This window comes from Sturnus vulgaris, chromosome Z, assembly GCF_052056855.1.
Source record: "Sturnus vulgaris isolate bStuVul1 chromosome Z, bStuVul1.hap1, whole genome shotgun sequence".
NCBI classification, from domain to species: domain Eukaryota; kingdom Metazoa; phylum Chordata; class Aves; order Passeriformes; family Sturnidae; genus Sturnus; species Sturnus vulgaris.
The window spans coordinates 16,228,548-16,242,965 of NC_142283.1; the positions used below are offsets into that span (position 1 = coordinate 16,228,548).

The 14,418-nt window shown below is 50.3% G+C and overlaps 1 protein-coding gene across 1 annotated transcript; it reads left to right on the forward strand.

Annotated features, from left to right (window-relative positions):
• The first annotated feature begins 1,751 nt into the window (after positions 1-1,751).
• LOC148219708 (serine/threonine-protein kinase PAK 3-like) lies at positions 1,752-14,041 on the forward strand. Its single transcript, XM_088156996.1, has 7 exons — positions 1,752-2,249; positions 2,822-2,984; positions 5,724-5,787; positions 8,895-9,012; positions 9,774-9,873; positions 10,310-10,506; positions 13,287-14,041. Exons 1-7 carry the CDS (start codon positions 2,163-2,165, stop codon positions 13,437-13,439), a joined length of 882 nt encoding a protein of 293 aa, XP_088013122.1. The 5' UTR covers positions 1,752-2,162; the 3' UTR covers positions 13,440-14,041.
• The last annotated feature ends 377 nt before the right edge of the window (positions 14,042-14,418 follow it).

Genomic DNA, 14,418 nt, shown 5'->3' on the forward strand with positions numbered 1-14,418 from the left:
AGGAAAGGCTGGCCAATCACCTGGAGGGGCCTGCTTTGCCATTTGAAGTGGTAGAAATAGTCTTGCTGTATCTAAGTTTCCATGCAAGCCATTTTCCATACTCAAGTGTGGGAATCTTAAGGCACACCTTCCCGGAAAACCTGCCCCAGTGTTCCTGCCAGGAACAATTGCTCTTCATCTTCACACCTCGTAGGTCAGAGAAGGAGAGCCTGCAGTGCAGCCTGCTGGAGGCTCAGCAGCACGTGTCAGAGCTGGAGATGGCCAGGAGCCGTCTGGAAGGCCAAGTTCGCTCAGCCGCGCAGGCCAAGGAGGTGATCCTGGGTGAGAGGCTCGTGCACTTTGTTTCTGGTGATCTTCCTGCCTGGTGCAGTTGCTCTGAAGCCAGCTCTGTCCGCAGAGCTTCCCAGGAGTGAAGGAGCTGGGGGCAGGTCCCTCCTTTGCTGAAAGTGAAAGGGCTTAAGGTCAGCCGAGTCCTCTGCCTGTGTAGTGTCTGACTGTTGCCGTTTGTCATGTTTGCAGCGGACGTGAAGGGCCTTCGGCGTGAGCTGCAAGCTGTAAGATCTTTCAGCAAGCAGCAATGTGAAAAGATGGCTCAAGAGCTGCGCTGGGCAGAAGAGCAGTGCAGCAAGGCTCTGCGACTCTGGCAGTGTGCTCAGGAAGAGGACAAGAGGAAGCTCCTGAAAAAACTGGTAGGAAACAATACGCTTGAGTATTTCTCATGCAAGCTTGGTGGGCTGGCTTAGCAGAAGAGCAGCCCGAGTATGTGGCACGGCCGCAAGCCTGTGCTGTTGGCTACGTGTTGCTGGGCCAGGCAGCAGAGGGCTACAAGGGCTCGTACTTGAGACCCTGAGAAGCCCCAGAGGCCGGTGCCAGGACAGGAAATGCAGCCACGGTTTCAGGACGGGCATAAGCCAAGTGTCCCCGGAGGCTGCGTGATCACCACCCAAAGCATGGCCGCAAAGGGGCAGGATCTTCCCCACACCCTCATGCCATGTAGCAGACTGCTGACCTTGCTGCCAACTGCAGTCCCAGCAACTGGTTCCCTTGCTTTCTATCCTTCCACGGTGGACAGAGCTCCTCCCTTTAGCCTTGAAGGGTATGCAACAGGCCACATGTTGCTGGCATTTCAGCTGGTGGCCTGACTTGTGACTAGGGCACGGAGGTGCTGGCCTCATCCTCAGCCTGCAGTGCAGCTGCAGCTTTTCCTTGATCAAAGGACACGGGGAATTGGAGCAGAGAACATCTAAGAAGAGAAATGCTGAGGAGAGAGGGGCCAGGAAACAGCCAGCCAACAGAGTGGGGTGGGGAAGGAAGGCAGCGTCTCCTTTCCTTCCACCTGCTGACCTTCCTCTTAAGTTTCTTGTTGGGACACGAGTGCTGGAGGGCACAAAGGCACTACTGTGCTCTCTTCAGGTGGGGGGTTGTGGGAGGGATGAAGCTTCCATTTTTTTCTTTGGGGAGCTTGGCTGGGACTTCATCTGGAAGTGTCTTCTTCCTCTCATCAGGAGAGCGAGCTTGAACAGCAGCAGTTGGAGGCACAGGAGCTGCTGGAGCAACGGGAAAAGTCCCTGGCAGAGGTACAGAGGGAGCAGGAGAAAAGCCTGCTGAAGATGAGGCAGGGAGTTGCCATCATGCAACCTGAATAAGAAAAGCTAGAAAGCAGAGCCAGTCAAGAGTCTTGGCTGCCACACAAGTGGTGTGTGGCAAGTTTAAAGCTGACTTCTCTTCGTTTCTGTGCAGCTCCAGTGCAAGAAAAATGAGCTCTTCTGCAAGGTGCGCCAGCTGCAGCAAAAGCTAAAGCAAAGCCAGCAGCAGGTGGAGTGCCTGAGACTGGAGCTGGAAGAGGAGCAAGAGAATGGGCAGGTGAGCCCGACTAGCCAGGTAGCAGAGGGAAGGGCAGCAAGAGGGGCAAGAACTGGCGACCTCAGGAAAGGGGGGCAAGGCCTACTGCAGGCACTGGAAGCACAGAGCCTGGCAGGCTCCAGCGGTGAGCAGCAGGAAGAAGAGTTAGCATGGAAGGGTTAGAGCTGGATAAAGAAGTATGTGGCTGAACGGAAGTGCTTTTGAGAGTGGAACAGGAGAAACTTGAGCATGACGGCAGGAGCCAGTAAGATTCTTCTTGACAGAATTTCAAAGCAGAGCTGCAGGATGCTCAAAGGAAGATGAAGGCAATGGAGAAGAGGCACAAAAAAGACAGGGAAAGGATGCAAGAGATGCAGCTGCAGTACAGGCTGGCTGAAGAAAAGCAGGTGAGTGGAGGGCAGTAGGCACTGCAGTCCCGCAACAAGTGGTGTCTCCTCACCTTTCCCCTGCAAAGCAGCAGGTGGATGGGGGCAATGACTCTGGCTGCCATGCTCTGTGGTGTCCATCACAGCTGATCAGAAGGACAGTGGCTGGGGCCGCTGAACCTCAGCTGCTGCCCTGGCCAGCGGGGCTAGTGCTGTGGCCAGTGGCCAGAAACCCTCTGAATGTATTTCTGCTGTGCCTCTTAGTGCTCGCTTTGTTTTTTGAGGGCTTTGTTCAGGTGAACATGGCGGCCCACGCAGCTTCTGCACAAGTTGTCTCCATCTGTGGTGAATGCAGACCTCAGAAGGGGGTGAAATTTAAAGTTGCTCTTTCCCTTTCACAGTCTCTAACATGGCTGGCTGTGACAAGCTGGAGTCTCCTGCTGCTTGGCGGGGTTTGACTTGAGGTGCAAGAGTTGAGAGCTCAGCTTGCAGCCTAACACAAGTGTTGTTCCTAAGGGCTTGCCTTTGAAATGCGCAGCCTGGGGCAACTCTTCCAGCCACCGTCCTGACACAAACACCTTTCTTTGTCCCAGATGGATGCGGGCCATGCCATGGAAGCTGCCGCTGCAGCAGCATCCTCCAGAGAAGCCTCCTCTCCACAGCCTGAAAACCCGAGCACCAGCAGCTCGCCCAGCTCAAGCCAGGAGGAAGAGCGGCTGCGCCAGGAGAGAGAGGAGCAGTGCCTGGAGCTGCTGAGTACGTCCTGTGCATTTCTTGTGCGACTGGGCAGTGGGTTGTGTGTGTGCCTCAGCATGAGCTGGACCACGTGTTCCTCCTCACTTTGGTGTCACACAGACATTTTGGACTCCCTAGAGAAGCTGTTGTTGTGCTTGGAGGCAGCCAGGGAGCACTTGGGGCGTTCCTTTTGCCTCTGAGGGCAGCTGGGAGAGGCTGGGCTTTGCCTGTGCTTCCCTATGCAGCAAAAGCAAAAGCGGGGGGAGTGTTTCCCGAGCAGCAGCAAATGCCGCAGTGAATGCTTGTGTGCTAGTCTGGCCAAATGGATCAGAATAGCTGGCTTCCTAGATGGCCCTTCAAGTCCTGACTTGTCACCAGTCATTGCAGACAGAATACTTCAGAGGAATCGATTGGCTGTGGGGCTGGTTTCACCCTGGTGTTGAGTTTATGACCGTTAGTCCTTCTACAATTCCTTCTACAGCTCATTTTGATAGGAATTCTACCTTTTGGTTAGTCCGACCTCCTTGAAAAGAACATCAGGTAACAGCACAAATAAGAGAGGAAGAGGTTATTTCAGTAGACCCCAAATGTTCAAAATTTATATTCTTAGAACAATCGCTAGGAAGCAGAGAGGAAGAGTGTTGGTTAGGGATTTAAGCACAGAAGCATGAACGGGATGGGCCTGCTGTGGAACGCGTCTCGAGCTGTTTTGTTTTCTTTCAAGCATTAGTCTGATTGCACAGGTGGCACAACGGGAAGATGTCAGCAGCTCATGTCCTCGGCAGCAGCCGCAGGACGTGATGTTACAACGGCCTTTGAAAGTTTCTTGACCAGTCACAAAAAGCAGAAGCGTATTGACAGTAGTTGCATCTAACCACTATCAGTACATGTACCTTTGCTTGAGCAATGCTTGCTTACTTTGAATACAATACCCACTTGTAAGCCTTAGAATACAATGCACAGAGCTCCAATATTAAGCTTAGACCTTGCTGATATTTTGCTAGATACAATTTTCTGCAGCTTAAAGAGTTCTTTCAGCCAAGCGTTAATACAATGACCATTGTTCAAGTTATCCTTTCTTTCTACTTTTCATATAACTTTTCTGCTGATTACTGCTTAGCTCTACTTGCAGTTCTGCTGTTTCTGAGGCCTTTTAAGGGTTTCAAGGAATTTAAGAATGAAGGATTTCTGAATTGTAAGGATTGCCACAGAAGAGGTCTTTGTCAAGTGCAGCAAAGGAAGAAAAGCACGGTCCTTTTTTTACAGTCCCTCTTTGATATGTTCGTTGCATGCTTAGGAAATGCATCAAAGAGACTCATCTATGTGGCATGGTCAGATGAAACTGCCTTGCAGGCAATTGTCAGGAGCAAGCTTGCAGCCCCTCTGCTGCATGTCCCTCCGGTCATGGGCACTTTGTCACGGCTAATGCCCAGCCCGTGAATGCTCTTGGAATAGTAAGCAGCGGCCTGAATCCCAGCACAGATCATACTCTAGGAAAGCACACCGGGGCCTTGGTGACTCTGCAGTACAACCAACAAAGCTGCTTCTCGGAACCGCTAATAACTGCCAGCGCTGTGCTGTCCCAGATTACCTGGTCAGGTACAGAACACAGCCCGTTTTACTCAGTGTCTGCCATCAGCCGTTGGGACAAAAGGTGGATTGATCTCTTCCTCCATGTGTCTGAACACAGAGACAATCATATTCTGTCTTGAGTGGGGTCAACATCTCGTAAGGGAGCTCGCTCTGGCTCTGGCTTCTTCCCAGTGGTTGTCAGTGCCCATGTGTAGGCTTAGGCAGCCTTTTTGTCATACGTGCCCTGCCACTGATGGCTGATGTGAGTGCAGAGGCTGGAGCCTTCCTTAGCTGTGAGATTTCAGCTGCCAGCCCATTGCTGCAGCTTTGCCTGGACTGGTGGAAGGATCAGCATCTCATTTGGGCAGCTGTCTGTGTCACGGCAGCGCCTGTGGAGCGGCCCTGTCCTTGTCACCCGTCTCAGCTGTGCCCATTTGGGACGATGGGGCACGTGTTCTACGGCCGAGTGCAGGGCTAGTGAGTGCTGCATCTCAGGCTGAAGACGAGCTGTGTAGTTCTTCAGTACAGGGGGAATGGGCAAAATTGTCTTCAGAACTTAGCCTGCTCATAAATGAAGGGGATCCCAATTCTTACAGCCACAGCTCTTGGATTTATATGAGCTGCTGTTCTTTGAATATGTCAAGGCATTTTTTAGGCAAAGTGCTGAGAGGTAGAGAAGACCCTCTCCTCTCCTAGAAACCACTCCTCAATATTCTATTTGCTCAGCTGAAAGCAGCTGGTGATAAAAATCCATCCCAGATCCCAGGGTGCCTTTAATCTTTGCGAGTATGAAACCTTTGGCTGAATCTCACAAGAGAGTATTTATTCCCGAGAAAGGGAAGACTCATGATTTTTCAGCTCTCCTTCCCGTTTTATAGATGACAACCAGTTGCCTGGGTGCCTGTTCTTTTCTGATCTCTGTTCACTGGGATGGTGTCTCCACGGGCTTAGTTTTTTCTCAAGGTAACCCGTCAAAGGAGTGTGGGGAACCTGACTCCATGCAGGCCACGTGTGCTACAGAGCTGCCTGTCTTGCTGGGGCTCTTGTTGTCGTTGTCGTTGTTGCCGTGGTTGTTAGCCAACTGACCATAAATTGCTCATAGTTCCAGAGAGTGGAGCTGCGTTTGAGATCTCCTGGAAGTCAGGAACTCTGTTTTCAAGTTTGCTTCTTGCATTTGTTTTCTTTCAGGGCATGTTGTGAGCATGGGGAATCTGGAAAAGGAATACACCGGATGGGAAGTTATTGGCAGTGGGTGAGTGCAGCCACACTTACTTCTACAGAACCATGGGCCAGCTGTTTTGCTGCTGTAATATCAAGTGGGAAGTCAGGCAAGCTGCAGGCATCTTCGGACCCTGGCTTTAGATTGTCTCTGTCTCAGTACTGACCACTGGGCATCATCAAAGAGAACTGGATGCTGACAATGTCTTGCCTGCCTCAAGGAGCAGGACCTGGAAGCCCTCCTGTTCCTCGAGTGCATGGCACCAGTTTGCTTATTTTCTGAGGAGATATGGTTTTGTATGATTCAAAGTACTACGGCCACACTGATTCAGGAAGAAAAAACTCATGAGAGCAGCTTCCCACATGATAGGTGTCAGATAAGAGCTCTCAGTAGTATTTCTTTACATTATTTTGCGGAAAACAATATTCAGCCGTCAGGACAAGAAGAAAGGCTGCGTTGCGTTGCCTGAGTTTTGTAGAGAGAATCAAAAGAGAGTGGTGAGAAGGCCCAACAAGACTGTGTGTTTCAGTGCCTAGAAAGGCTCGAGACAGGCACAGACAGAAAAAAAAGGCAAAGAAAACCCCTGCCTCCATAATCTAGTGTGTACATTTGGGATTTGTCGCAGCCCTTTGTCTTCCTTTTGGATCCCGCTTATCTCTTGTGCATGCTGCGTGGCAGAGGGCTGCTGGGCTGCTGTGCTTTTAGCTAAAGAATAGATGAACTCTTGTGTTTGCAAAACACTGCAGGTAGCAGAGTGCTCCTGCCTGGGCAGCCTTTTGCTCCTCAGCACTCAATCGCTTCTCTGTTTTTGCTGCTGTTCTGTTTCTAGGAGTTTTGGAACCGTTTATAAGGCCTTTGAAGCTGCCACAGGACGAGCGGTAAGTGCCAACAGCCCATGAATACTTTGCAACCCTTGAGTGCTTTTCCCTGGTGATGTTATCTGTGGCCAGAGCTGTGGGCTGCCTGTCTTGGCAGCCAAGGCTGTCGCTGCATTTTGAAGAGACTTTGTCCTTCCTACCTGCCTGAATGAGTGCAAGGATGGCAGTGGTATCTTTCAGAGAAGGACACACCTGCTTGGATTTACAGGATAAATATGCATAGATTAGCTGCTGGCAACAGCCATCATTCTGGCCCAATTCCTCTTTAGCCGAGGTTCAGACACAAATAGCATTTCCCATTGTTTTATATCACATGGTTCAGTTGGAAAATATATTGCAAGACCTAAAGAAAGAGAGATCTTGTCTGGGGTGCACTTTTGCTTTTCACACCTAAGGAACCTGGTACACACGCACACACTCACACACACACACACGCACACACACACCCCCACCTACACACACAGAGATCGATGAGAAAAAGCTGATGAAGAGCCTTAAAGAACACAGCCTTGTGTTGGTCCTGTGTCGGTGACATCCCATTACAGAGATGCTGTTTGTACTGCACAGTGCAAATAGGGGTGTTTTGGAGAGTCCCAGTGCTCTTTGGGGCTAAAAGTTGAAAGTCGTGAATTCTCATTTCTGCCTCTCAGCAAACACAACTCCATCGTCCTGGTAATTGCTTTATCCACCTACAGTGCTGTGCTCAGGAACCACACTTGGAGGGAGGTCTATAAGGCGTCCAAAAGGCCTAAAGCCCGCTTATAACCTGGGGTGTGTCCATAGTGTACCACAGAAAGGGTTCTTCCTTTTTAAATCCACTAAAGAACTACAAGTTTAAACTGTGACAAGAATGTTCTTCAGTGATGCAAAATGCAAACGGAAGAAGTTAGGATGTGCTAGGATTGTAACTCTATTTTGAGTCGTCTTGGAGTTCTTTTTGGACAGCATTTTCTCCCTAATGTATACGTGCGCTTTGGTGCACAGTCAAGAATGGCAGCAGTTTCTGAAACGCTGCTCAAAGCCCCTAGAAATGCTAATGTATTTTCAGTGGTTTCCATTTCTTTTCACAACAGAGCAAAGAGCAAAATTGAGGAAAATTGCTTTTGACTCACAAAACGTGTGTAAATGAGAATAGTGGTGATAAACAAGGGCCATTTGAGAATTCTGTGTGTGCAGAGAGTGTTGTTGTTGCTTTGTGGTTGATGTTGAGAGTCCCTTTCAACTGAGGGCACAAGGCGTCCTGGCTCGCCAGCGTGTGGAGAAAGAGGCTCTTGTAATGTCTGTTCCTAACGGCTCCCAACACGGTTGTAGGTGGCCGTAAAGCAAATTGATCTCCAGCACCAGGGCTGCGAGGAGGTTTTAAAAGAACTGCTGGTGATAAGGGAAAAGAAGAACCCCAATATTGTTACCTACCTAGAAAGGTAAGTAGTTCTGGTCTTTTTCTGGCAATGTTCGTTTCCATACTTGCAAGGCAGAGGTTTAAAAGCTCTTTACTCACTGGCAGAAAATTGATCTTTCTACGAACATCAGTCCACTCCTGTAGCAGGCATAGGAGGAGATTGCATTTTGTCCTCATTCGTGGGTCCTGCAAGAGACAGCTTGAAGATGGTCCTCAGAAGCGTGGCTCTCTTACTGAGCCAGCAGCTTGCACGTTCACTCGCTGCATGTTCTTTTGCTGTTTCGGGGTGTGATTTTTTCCGGATGTTGGAGGAGGAGGAGGTCTGGGAAACCAACACAGAAATGATTTCCCATGCACTGTTTTCACTATTTTCCATTGCCTTGCATGCCAAAAGACTAGGCTAAGAGAAACATCATTTGCCAGGTTTGAAATGGTTTTTCCTGTTTGTGACTGTCCTCTATGCAAGGTTTTCCAAAGGGTGTTGGCATTGCTGCACACCCCCGTATCGTGGGTAAAAGCTGTGAAAACCGTGTCTCCTCGTTGCTGGAATTAATGGTGGGATTTGTGTATGAAGATGATGAAGCAGCTGCTGGGATGTGTCTGCTTCCAGATTTATCTTTGCCATGGCAAAAGTGACTTTTTTCCCTGCTTGCCACCTGAGCCGTCTCCTTCTGTGCGGATGTGCGTTCCTCATTGAGACGGCACAGATTGCAAGCACTGGATAGTCTAGGTGGAGCGTGTCTTCATTTCATTCCATCCTCATTTACGTGTGACCTGGAAACAAAACTCTACTGTAGGCATTTCTTCGGTGCAGCAATTTAACTGTGCACATTCAGCCCCACGCTGTTGTTTTCATCTTCCAGCTACCTGGAAAATGGGGATGTCTGGCTGGTGCTGGAGTACATGGACGGAGGCTCTTTAGCTACAGTGGTGAGCCAGAAAAGGATGGTTGTAGGACACATAGCAACTGTCTGTCGGGAGGTAAGGGATCCTGCTTGTACTTTGGATGCCTTGGACAGGCTCGTCCTTTGAAAGCGCTGCTAAGTGAGTGATTCCGTGTTCAGAGCTTGCTTTCTGTGCTGCTCTTATTGTTCAGAGAAGAGCGAGCATCTGCACTGCACTGCCTGCCGGTGTCCCTGCCCTTACTATAGTCTGCTAATTTCTCTTATCTACTGGTGTTGAGCTCTGTCTCTTCTTCATTTTCATTTTCTGCCTGTAATTGCAAAGAACTGAATGCAGAAAGCTTCTGGATGTGCCACTTTTAAACCAACAGCAAAGGCAAAGAGAGACTCTGCTATCACAGGTCTCAGCTTCAAAGGATGGCATGGCACCCACCATGCTGCTTGCTGCTGAAAACTGACACATGAGCTACTTCGACCCTCGTCCTGTGGTCTCCCGCCCGACAATGATCCCCTTGGTACCTGAGGCAGGGACTTTTCCTTTTTTGGAAAACCGTTGCTTGTCCTCAGGATGGGGAGAGCGCATTCGCTGTAGCAGCAGTCATTGCACTGGCTTTGCAGGGCACAGTCTCCTGCAACGACTGATGTTTCCCCCTCAGAAAGGAATGTGCCTTCCCTTGGAAAGATGCTGCTCTCCTAGGGATGCAGCGGCAAGCTCTTCCTCTTGGCAGCACTCACTGTTCCTGTGACATCTGTCAATCTTCAGGAGCAGTTTCCTTTAAAGCGTGTGATGACGTCGGATCAGGCCAACTTTTGTCCTCCTCTTTCTTTTTTCTCTCTCAGTGCCTGCAAGGCCTGGCTTTCCTTCATGCCAACCAGGTGATCCACAGAGACATCAAAAGCAGCAACATCCTTCTGGGCCGGGACGGCTCCGTCAAGTTAGGTGGGTGTTCCTGCTCAGGAGCCGCTCCCCGGGGAGGCAATGTGGGGCTGCTTTTGAGTGGCTGCCAGGTGCCCGGCAGTGGTGCTGGTGAGAGTGCACAGGGCACTGCTGCAAGCTCAGGACGCAGCTGCAAGGTGCTGAGAGGTCTAGAAAGGAAACAAGGTGTCAAGAGTAGGTTTGCTTTGTGCTTTGTGCTCCTTCCGGAAGGAGGGAGTTACAGTGTAAACCACCAGGTGAATGAAGAAAAGCCACGGTGTGAATAGTGGGGGGGCGGGGTGTTGATAAGTGGACAGTTGCCCGTGTCCTTGGCTGCAGCCCTGAGGAAGGAGAGCACAGCTGCTTTTGCAGCTGGATTCCGCACTGCATTCTGAGACTTAGAGAGAGGAACTCTTTTCCTTGGTTTCCTACTTGAAGCAGTGTTTGTTTTTCTCCTCAGCTGATTTTGGCCTCTGTGCTGTGCTCGTCCCTGAGCGCAGCAAACGGAGGTCGATGGTCGGGACCACCTGCTGGATGGCGCCCGAGGTTGTGAGAGGAGAGCCATACGGCCCCAAAGTGGACACCTGGTCCCTTGGCATCGTGGGAATAGAAATGGCCAAAGGAAGGGCTCCTTATATTTGGAAAACCCAGGACACGGTAAGGTGCAAATACGCTCAGATGCCGCTGTTCTACTGCTCTGTCACAACGGGATTGGACAAAATCCCATTCCCACAGCTGGAACTGGTTCCACCAAGGCCCACTTGTCAAATGTCCCTGGGGCCCACATAAACTTCCAAGGCAAGACCTGTTGAAGGTTGCAATAGCTGGCGCTGCATTGAGGCCTTTTTTATTCTGGTTGGGAAGGTTCATCTCTTACCATCTGCTAGGCAAGAAATTGCCACTGCAAACTGCAGCGTAAAATATGGGCTCAAGGTGAGCACTTAAGGATGTGGAAAGATCACACAGAGTTCTTGTGTTTCCATTTACTTCAGGCCAAATACCTGATAGGCAAGCGAGGGGCACCGTATCTGCACAAGCTCAGGCTACCCTCTGGCTTGTGTGAATTTCTGGGCTGCTGCCTGCAGATGGATGTGCACAGGCGAGGCTCTGCCGAGGAACTTCTGCAGGTACAATGCAAAGCGGCTGCAGCCAAACAGCTGCTCCCTGTCAGGCTTTGCTCCTCGGCCAAACTCCAGGGCATTGGATGGGCTTCCCGATAATAATCTCCTCTCTGGGCGCTTTTCAAATGAAAACCAAGTAGGATCCAGGACTAGTTGAGGTTAGAATGGACCAGTGAAGGTCATTTAGCCTAAACTCCCTGCCACTGGCAAGGGAATCTTCAAGTAGGTTAGGTTGCTTAGAGCCCCACCCAACATGTCCTTGAATGTTGCCAAGTGTGGGGCACCTCCCAGCTCTCTGGGTAAGCTGTGCCAGCATTTCAGCACTCTCCTGGTAAAGAGTTTCTTCCTTAGAGGCAATCTGAATGGACTCTCTTTTAGCTTGGCATCATTCCCTCTTGTCCTGTTGTAATGGGCCCTGCTAATAGATGTATCCCCATCTTTCTTAGAAGTCCTTCAAATATTGAAAGGTCTCCCCAGGGCTTGCCCTTCTGCAGGCTAAGCAAGCCCAATCCTCATCGCCGTTCCGGAGGACAGCTCCCACCTTCTGGTCATTTGCAAGGCCCTCTTTTGCTCTTGGGTGGTGGATTCAGGTTTACCTGGTAGCAAAGGAACTGAAGTACTGTAGTGCTGGGGATGAAGGCCTGAAGTGGGGCTTGAAGAGCACAGCAGAAGCAATCCCTGCCAAGCGGTTCTCGATTGGTCTGTGGGAAGAGAGGGGTGGTGGGAGGCTGACTGTGAGCATCCCAGGGCACCCAGCTTGCTCCTCCTGCTCCACTCTTCGAGCTTTCTGCCAGCCAAACGGGGACAGCTGAGCAGGATTTGTGCCAGCCCCATGCACTGCCTGGCCCACTCAAGTCGATGAGAACTGCTGCAGCTTTGCTGCCAGGTTTTGTGGCAGACAGGAGCTGGTGACTGGGCCACTTCCTTAGCTGCCCCTGCTGTGGAGGAAGATGGCAGGCAGCACAGGAGGGGGGGCATGCCAAGGCAGGCACTGCTCTTCCTGCAAGCCAGAGCTGAGTCCATCTGCACTCTGCCACTTGTGTCTGTGTGTTTCTGGCGCTAGAGGAATCCAGCTTGAGCCTCTTAGAAGGTCAGCTTGGAAAATCATGGTTCCTTTTTCCTTTGTGTCTTTTAAATTGGTTTCTTTTGTTTCTGTTTCCTTTGGACAGCATCCATTTCTCAAATTAGCGGAGCCTCTCTCCAGCTTCTTCTGAAGCCCGATTGCTGGCATCCCTGCAGCAAAGTAATGAAGGAAGCAGAGGAGATGGCAGGGACCACTTCAGCACTTTGAGAGCACAGCTCTGAGAGCAGGCAGAAATGTTGAGGAGAGAGGGGCCAGGAAACAGGCAGCCGTGACTGCGGGAAAGGAATGTGACATCTCCTTTTGTCCCATCTGCTGATCCTCCTTCCAAATTTCTGATTAGGACAGTATTGTGGGGGGGGGGCACAAAGCCATGACTAATGTGTAATTTTCAGTTGGGGCTTTGTGTGGTGCATGAAGGTTCTGCTGATTATCTGGGGAGCCTGGCTGGGGCTTCACCTGGATCTTGTCTTGGTTTGAAAGACAAGTAGCTGCTAAGAAAGGTAGGAGCCTCTCTTTAAAATGGAGAATGTAAAATTATTATAATTTTGGAATTCAGGGGACACTCAGGCAAAGATATGGGGATAGGGATAACAGTTTTTTGCTAATATATCTAACAAGACAAAAAAAAAAACCAACAAAACAAAAGCAAACGAAAACAAAAAAAACAGCTATGAAATTAAAACCAAACAGAACAGGATCCCAGTTCCAGTCCTTCTCGGCCACAGGCATCCTTCCCCGTGGTGCAGTTACCAGTGGTGGACAGGGGCAGATCCCATGCAGCTGCAGGGGTGCTGGGAGTGATGGCGGCAGTACTGTGGATGGGAAAGGGATGGAGGAGAGACTTTGCACACAGCGCCGGTCCCGGAGCTCAGCAGGGTGCTTGGAGATAGCAGGCTGAGGTGAGAAGGCAGCAGTGCGTGGTCTAAGAGCCAAAAAAGATGGCTCCCAGCATTGGGATGGCAGGGGATGGTGGGTAGCAGCAGCGGTCGTCCTCCTCTGACTCCACAAGCAAACGGGAGCGAACCCGTGCCTCCCCATCTCCTGTTCTGGCTTCTGATCTCGCAGTTTTTCCCCACTTCCTCCGCCCCCCCTTTCCCCTGCCTTTCTCCTGCCACTAGCCACCCATGCTAGGTCCTACCCAACAAATTTCTTAGCATAACAATGGGGAAAATTCCACAGAGAGAAAAGGGAAAAAATCAACCCCCAACAAAGTGTCTTCCTCCCCTCACCAGGCAAGCAAGCAGGAACGACAGAGTTCAGAGGCACAGCAGAGGCTGGCGCAGAGGGAAAACTTCCTGGCTGAAGTACAGAAGGAGGAGGAGGAGGAGAAAAGGCTACTTGAGATGAAGGAGGACGTTGCCACTGCAATATATGATATAATGTAATTCGTGGATAGTTGTAAATTAATGCGGAATAAGCAGTTTTGGTATGAATAAAGTAACAAAGGAAACTCAGAAACCGAAAAGAGAACCACGGATGAAAAGGACGCAGATTGCTTCATCACAACATTGTAACAGCCAACAAAAGCAGGACAGCCCAGATTAACAGGTGAATAGGCGTGGCCACAGAGATGGCTCACTCCAAAACCGTCCAGGCAACACCCAAACGATGAGCTCCCAACAAGCACCCGCGATTAAGATAACAGAACCAGAAAAAATACATCTCAATACCAGCTTCCAGTAAACCAAAGCCTGCCTTCGTCAGAATTCATCATCTCCCAGCAAAACGCAGAGAAAGAAAACCACATGAATATGCAAAACGACAAAAGGAGACCAAGACCTCTGCTCCTGGCTAGGAAAAGCTGTATATAAACTGGACTGACACAGCGTTTTTGTGAACATTGGGGGATCCGGTGCGGTAGAGTTCGGATGGTAGCGTGTTAACACGGCGCTGATCCCGGGGTCGGCATTGCTCTTTGCAATTGTGGCTGTCGTGGACCGTATCCTGATCATGAAATAAAGTATCGCTTATTTTTGATTATACTCAATTCCGATGAATATCTTTATTATTTATAACACTGCTAAATCAGCCCGCAGCACAGCAGCAGGGGAAAAGGCCTGTCAGCTGTGCAGGTGCGATAAGCTGCCATCAATGCACAGGAAAACTGCATTTCATCTTTATGAGGGAGAGGAAAACTGGTTTAGCAGCGGGAGAAGGAGGAATTATGCTCTTGAACTTTCCTTCTTTCTCTCTGTCAATTACAGGCAGATCTCTGTGGCTCATAGGTGTGCCCGTGACTGGTAGCAAAAGGGGGAATCTCCAGGGCCACATCCAGGTTTGGCCCATGAGATATTAGGAGTGGGAGAGTAGCCCTGGGTGGTCTCACCTCTAAACTGTGGGCAGACTGTGTCTTGGAGGTAGGTG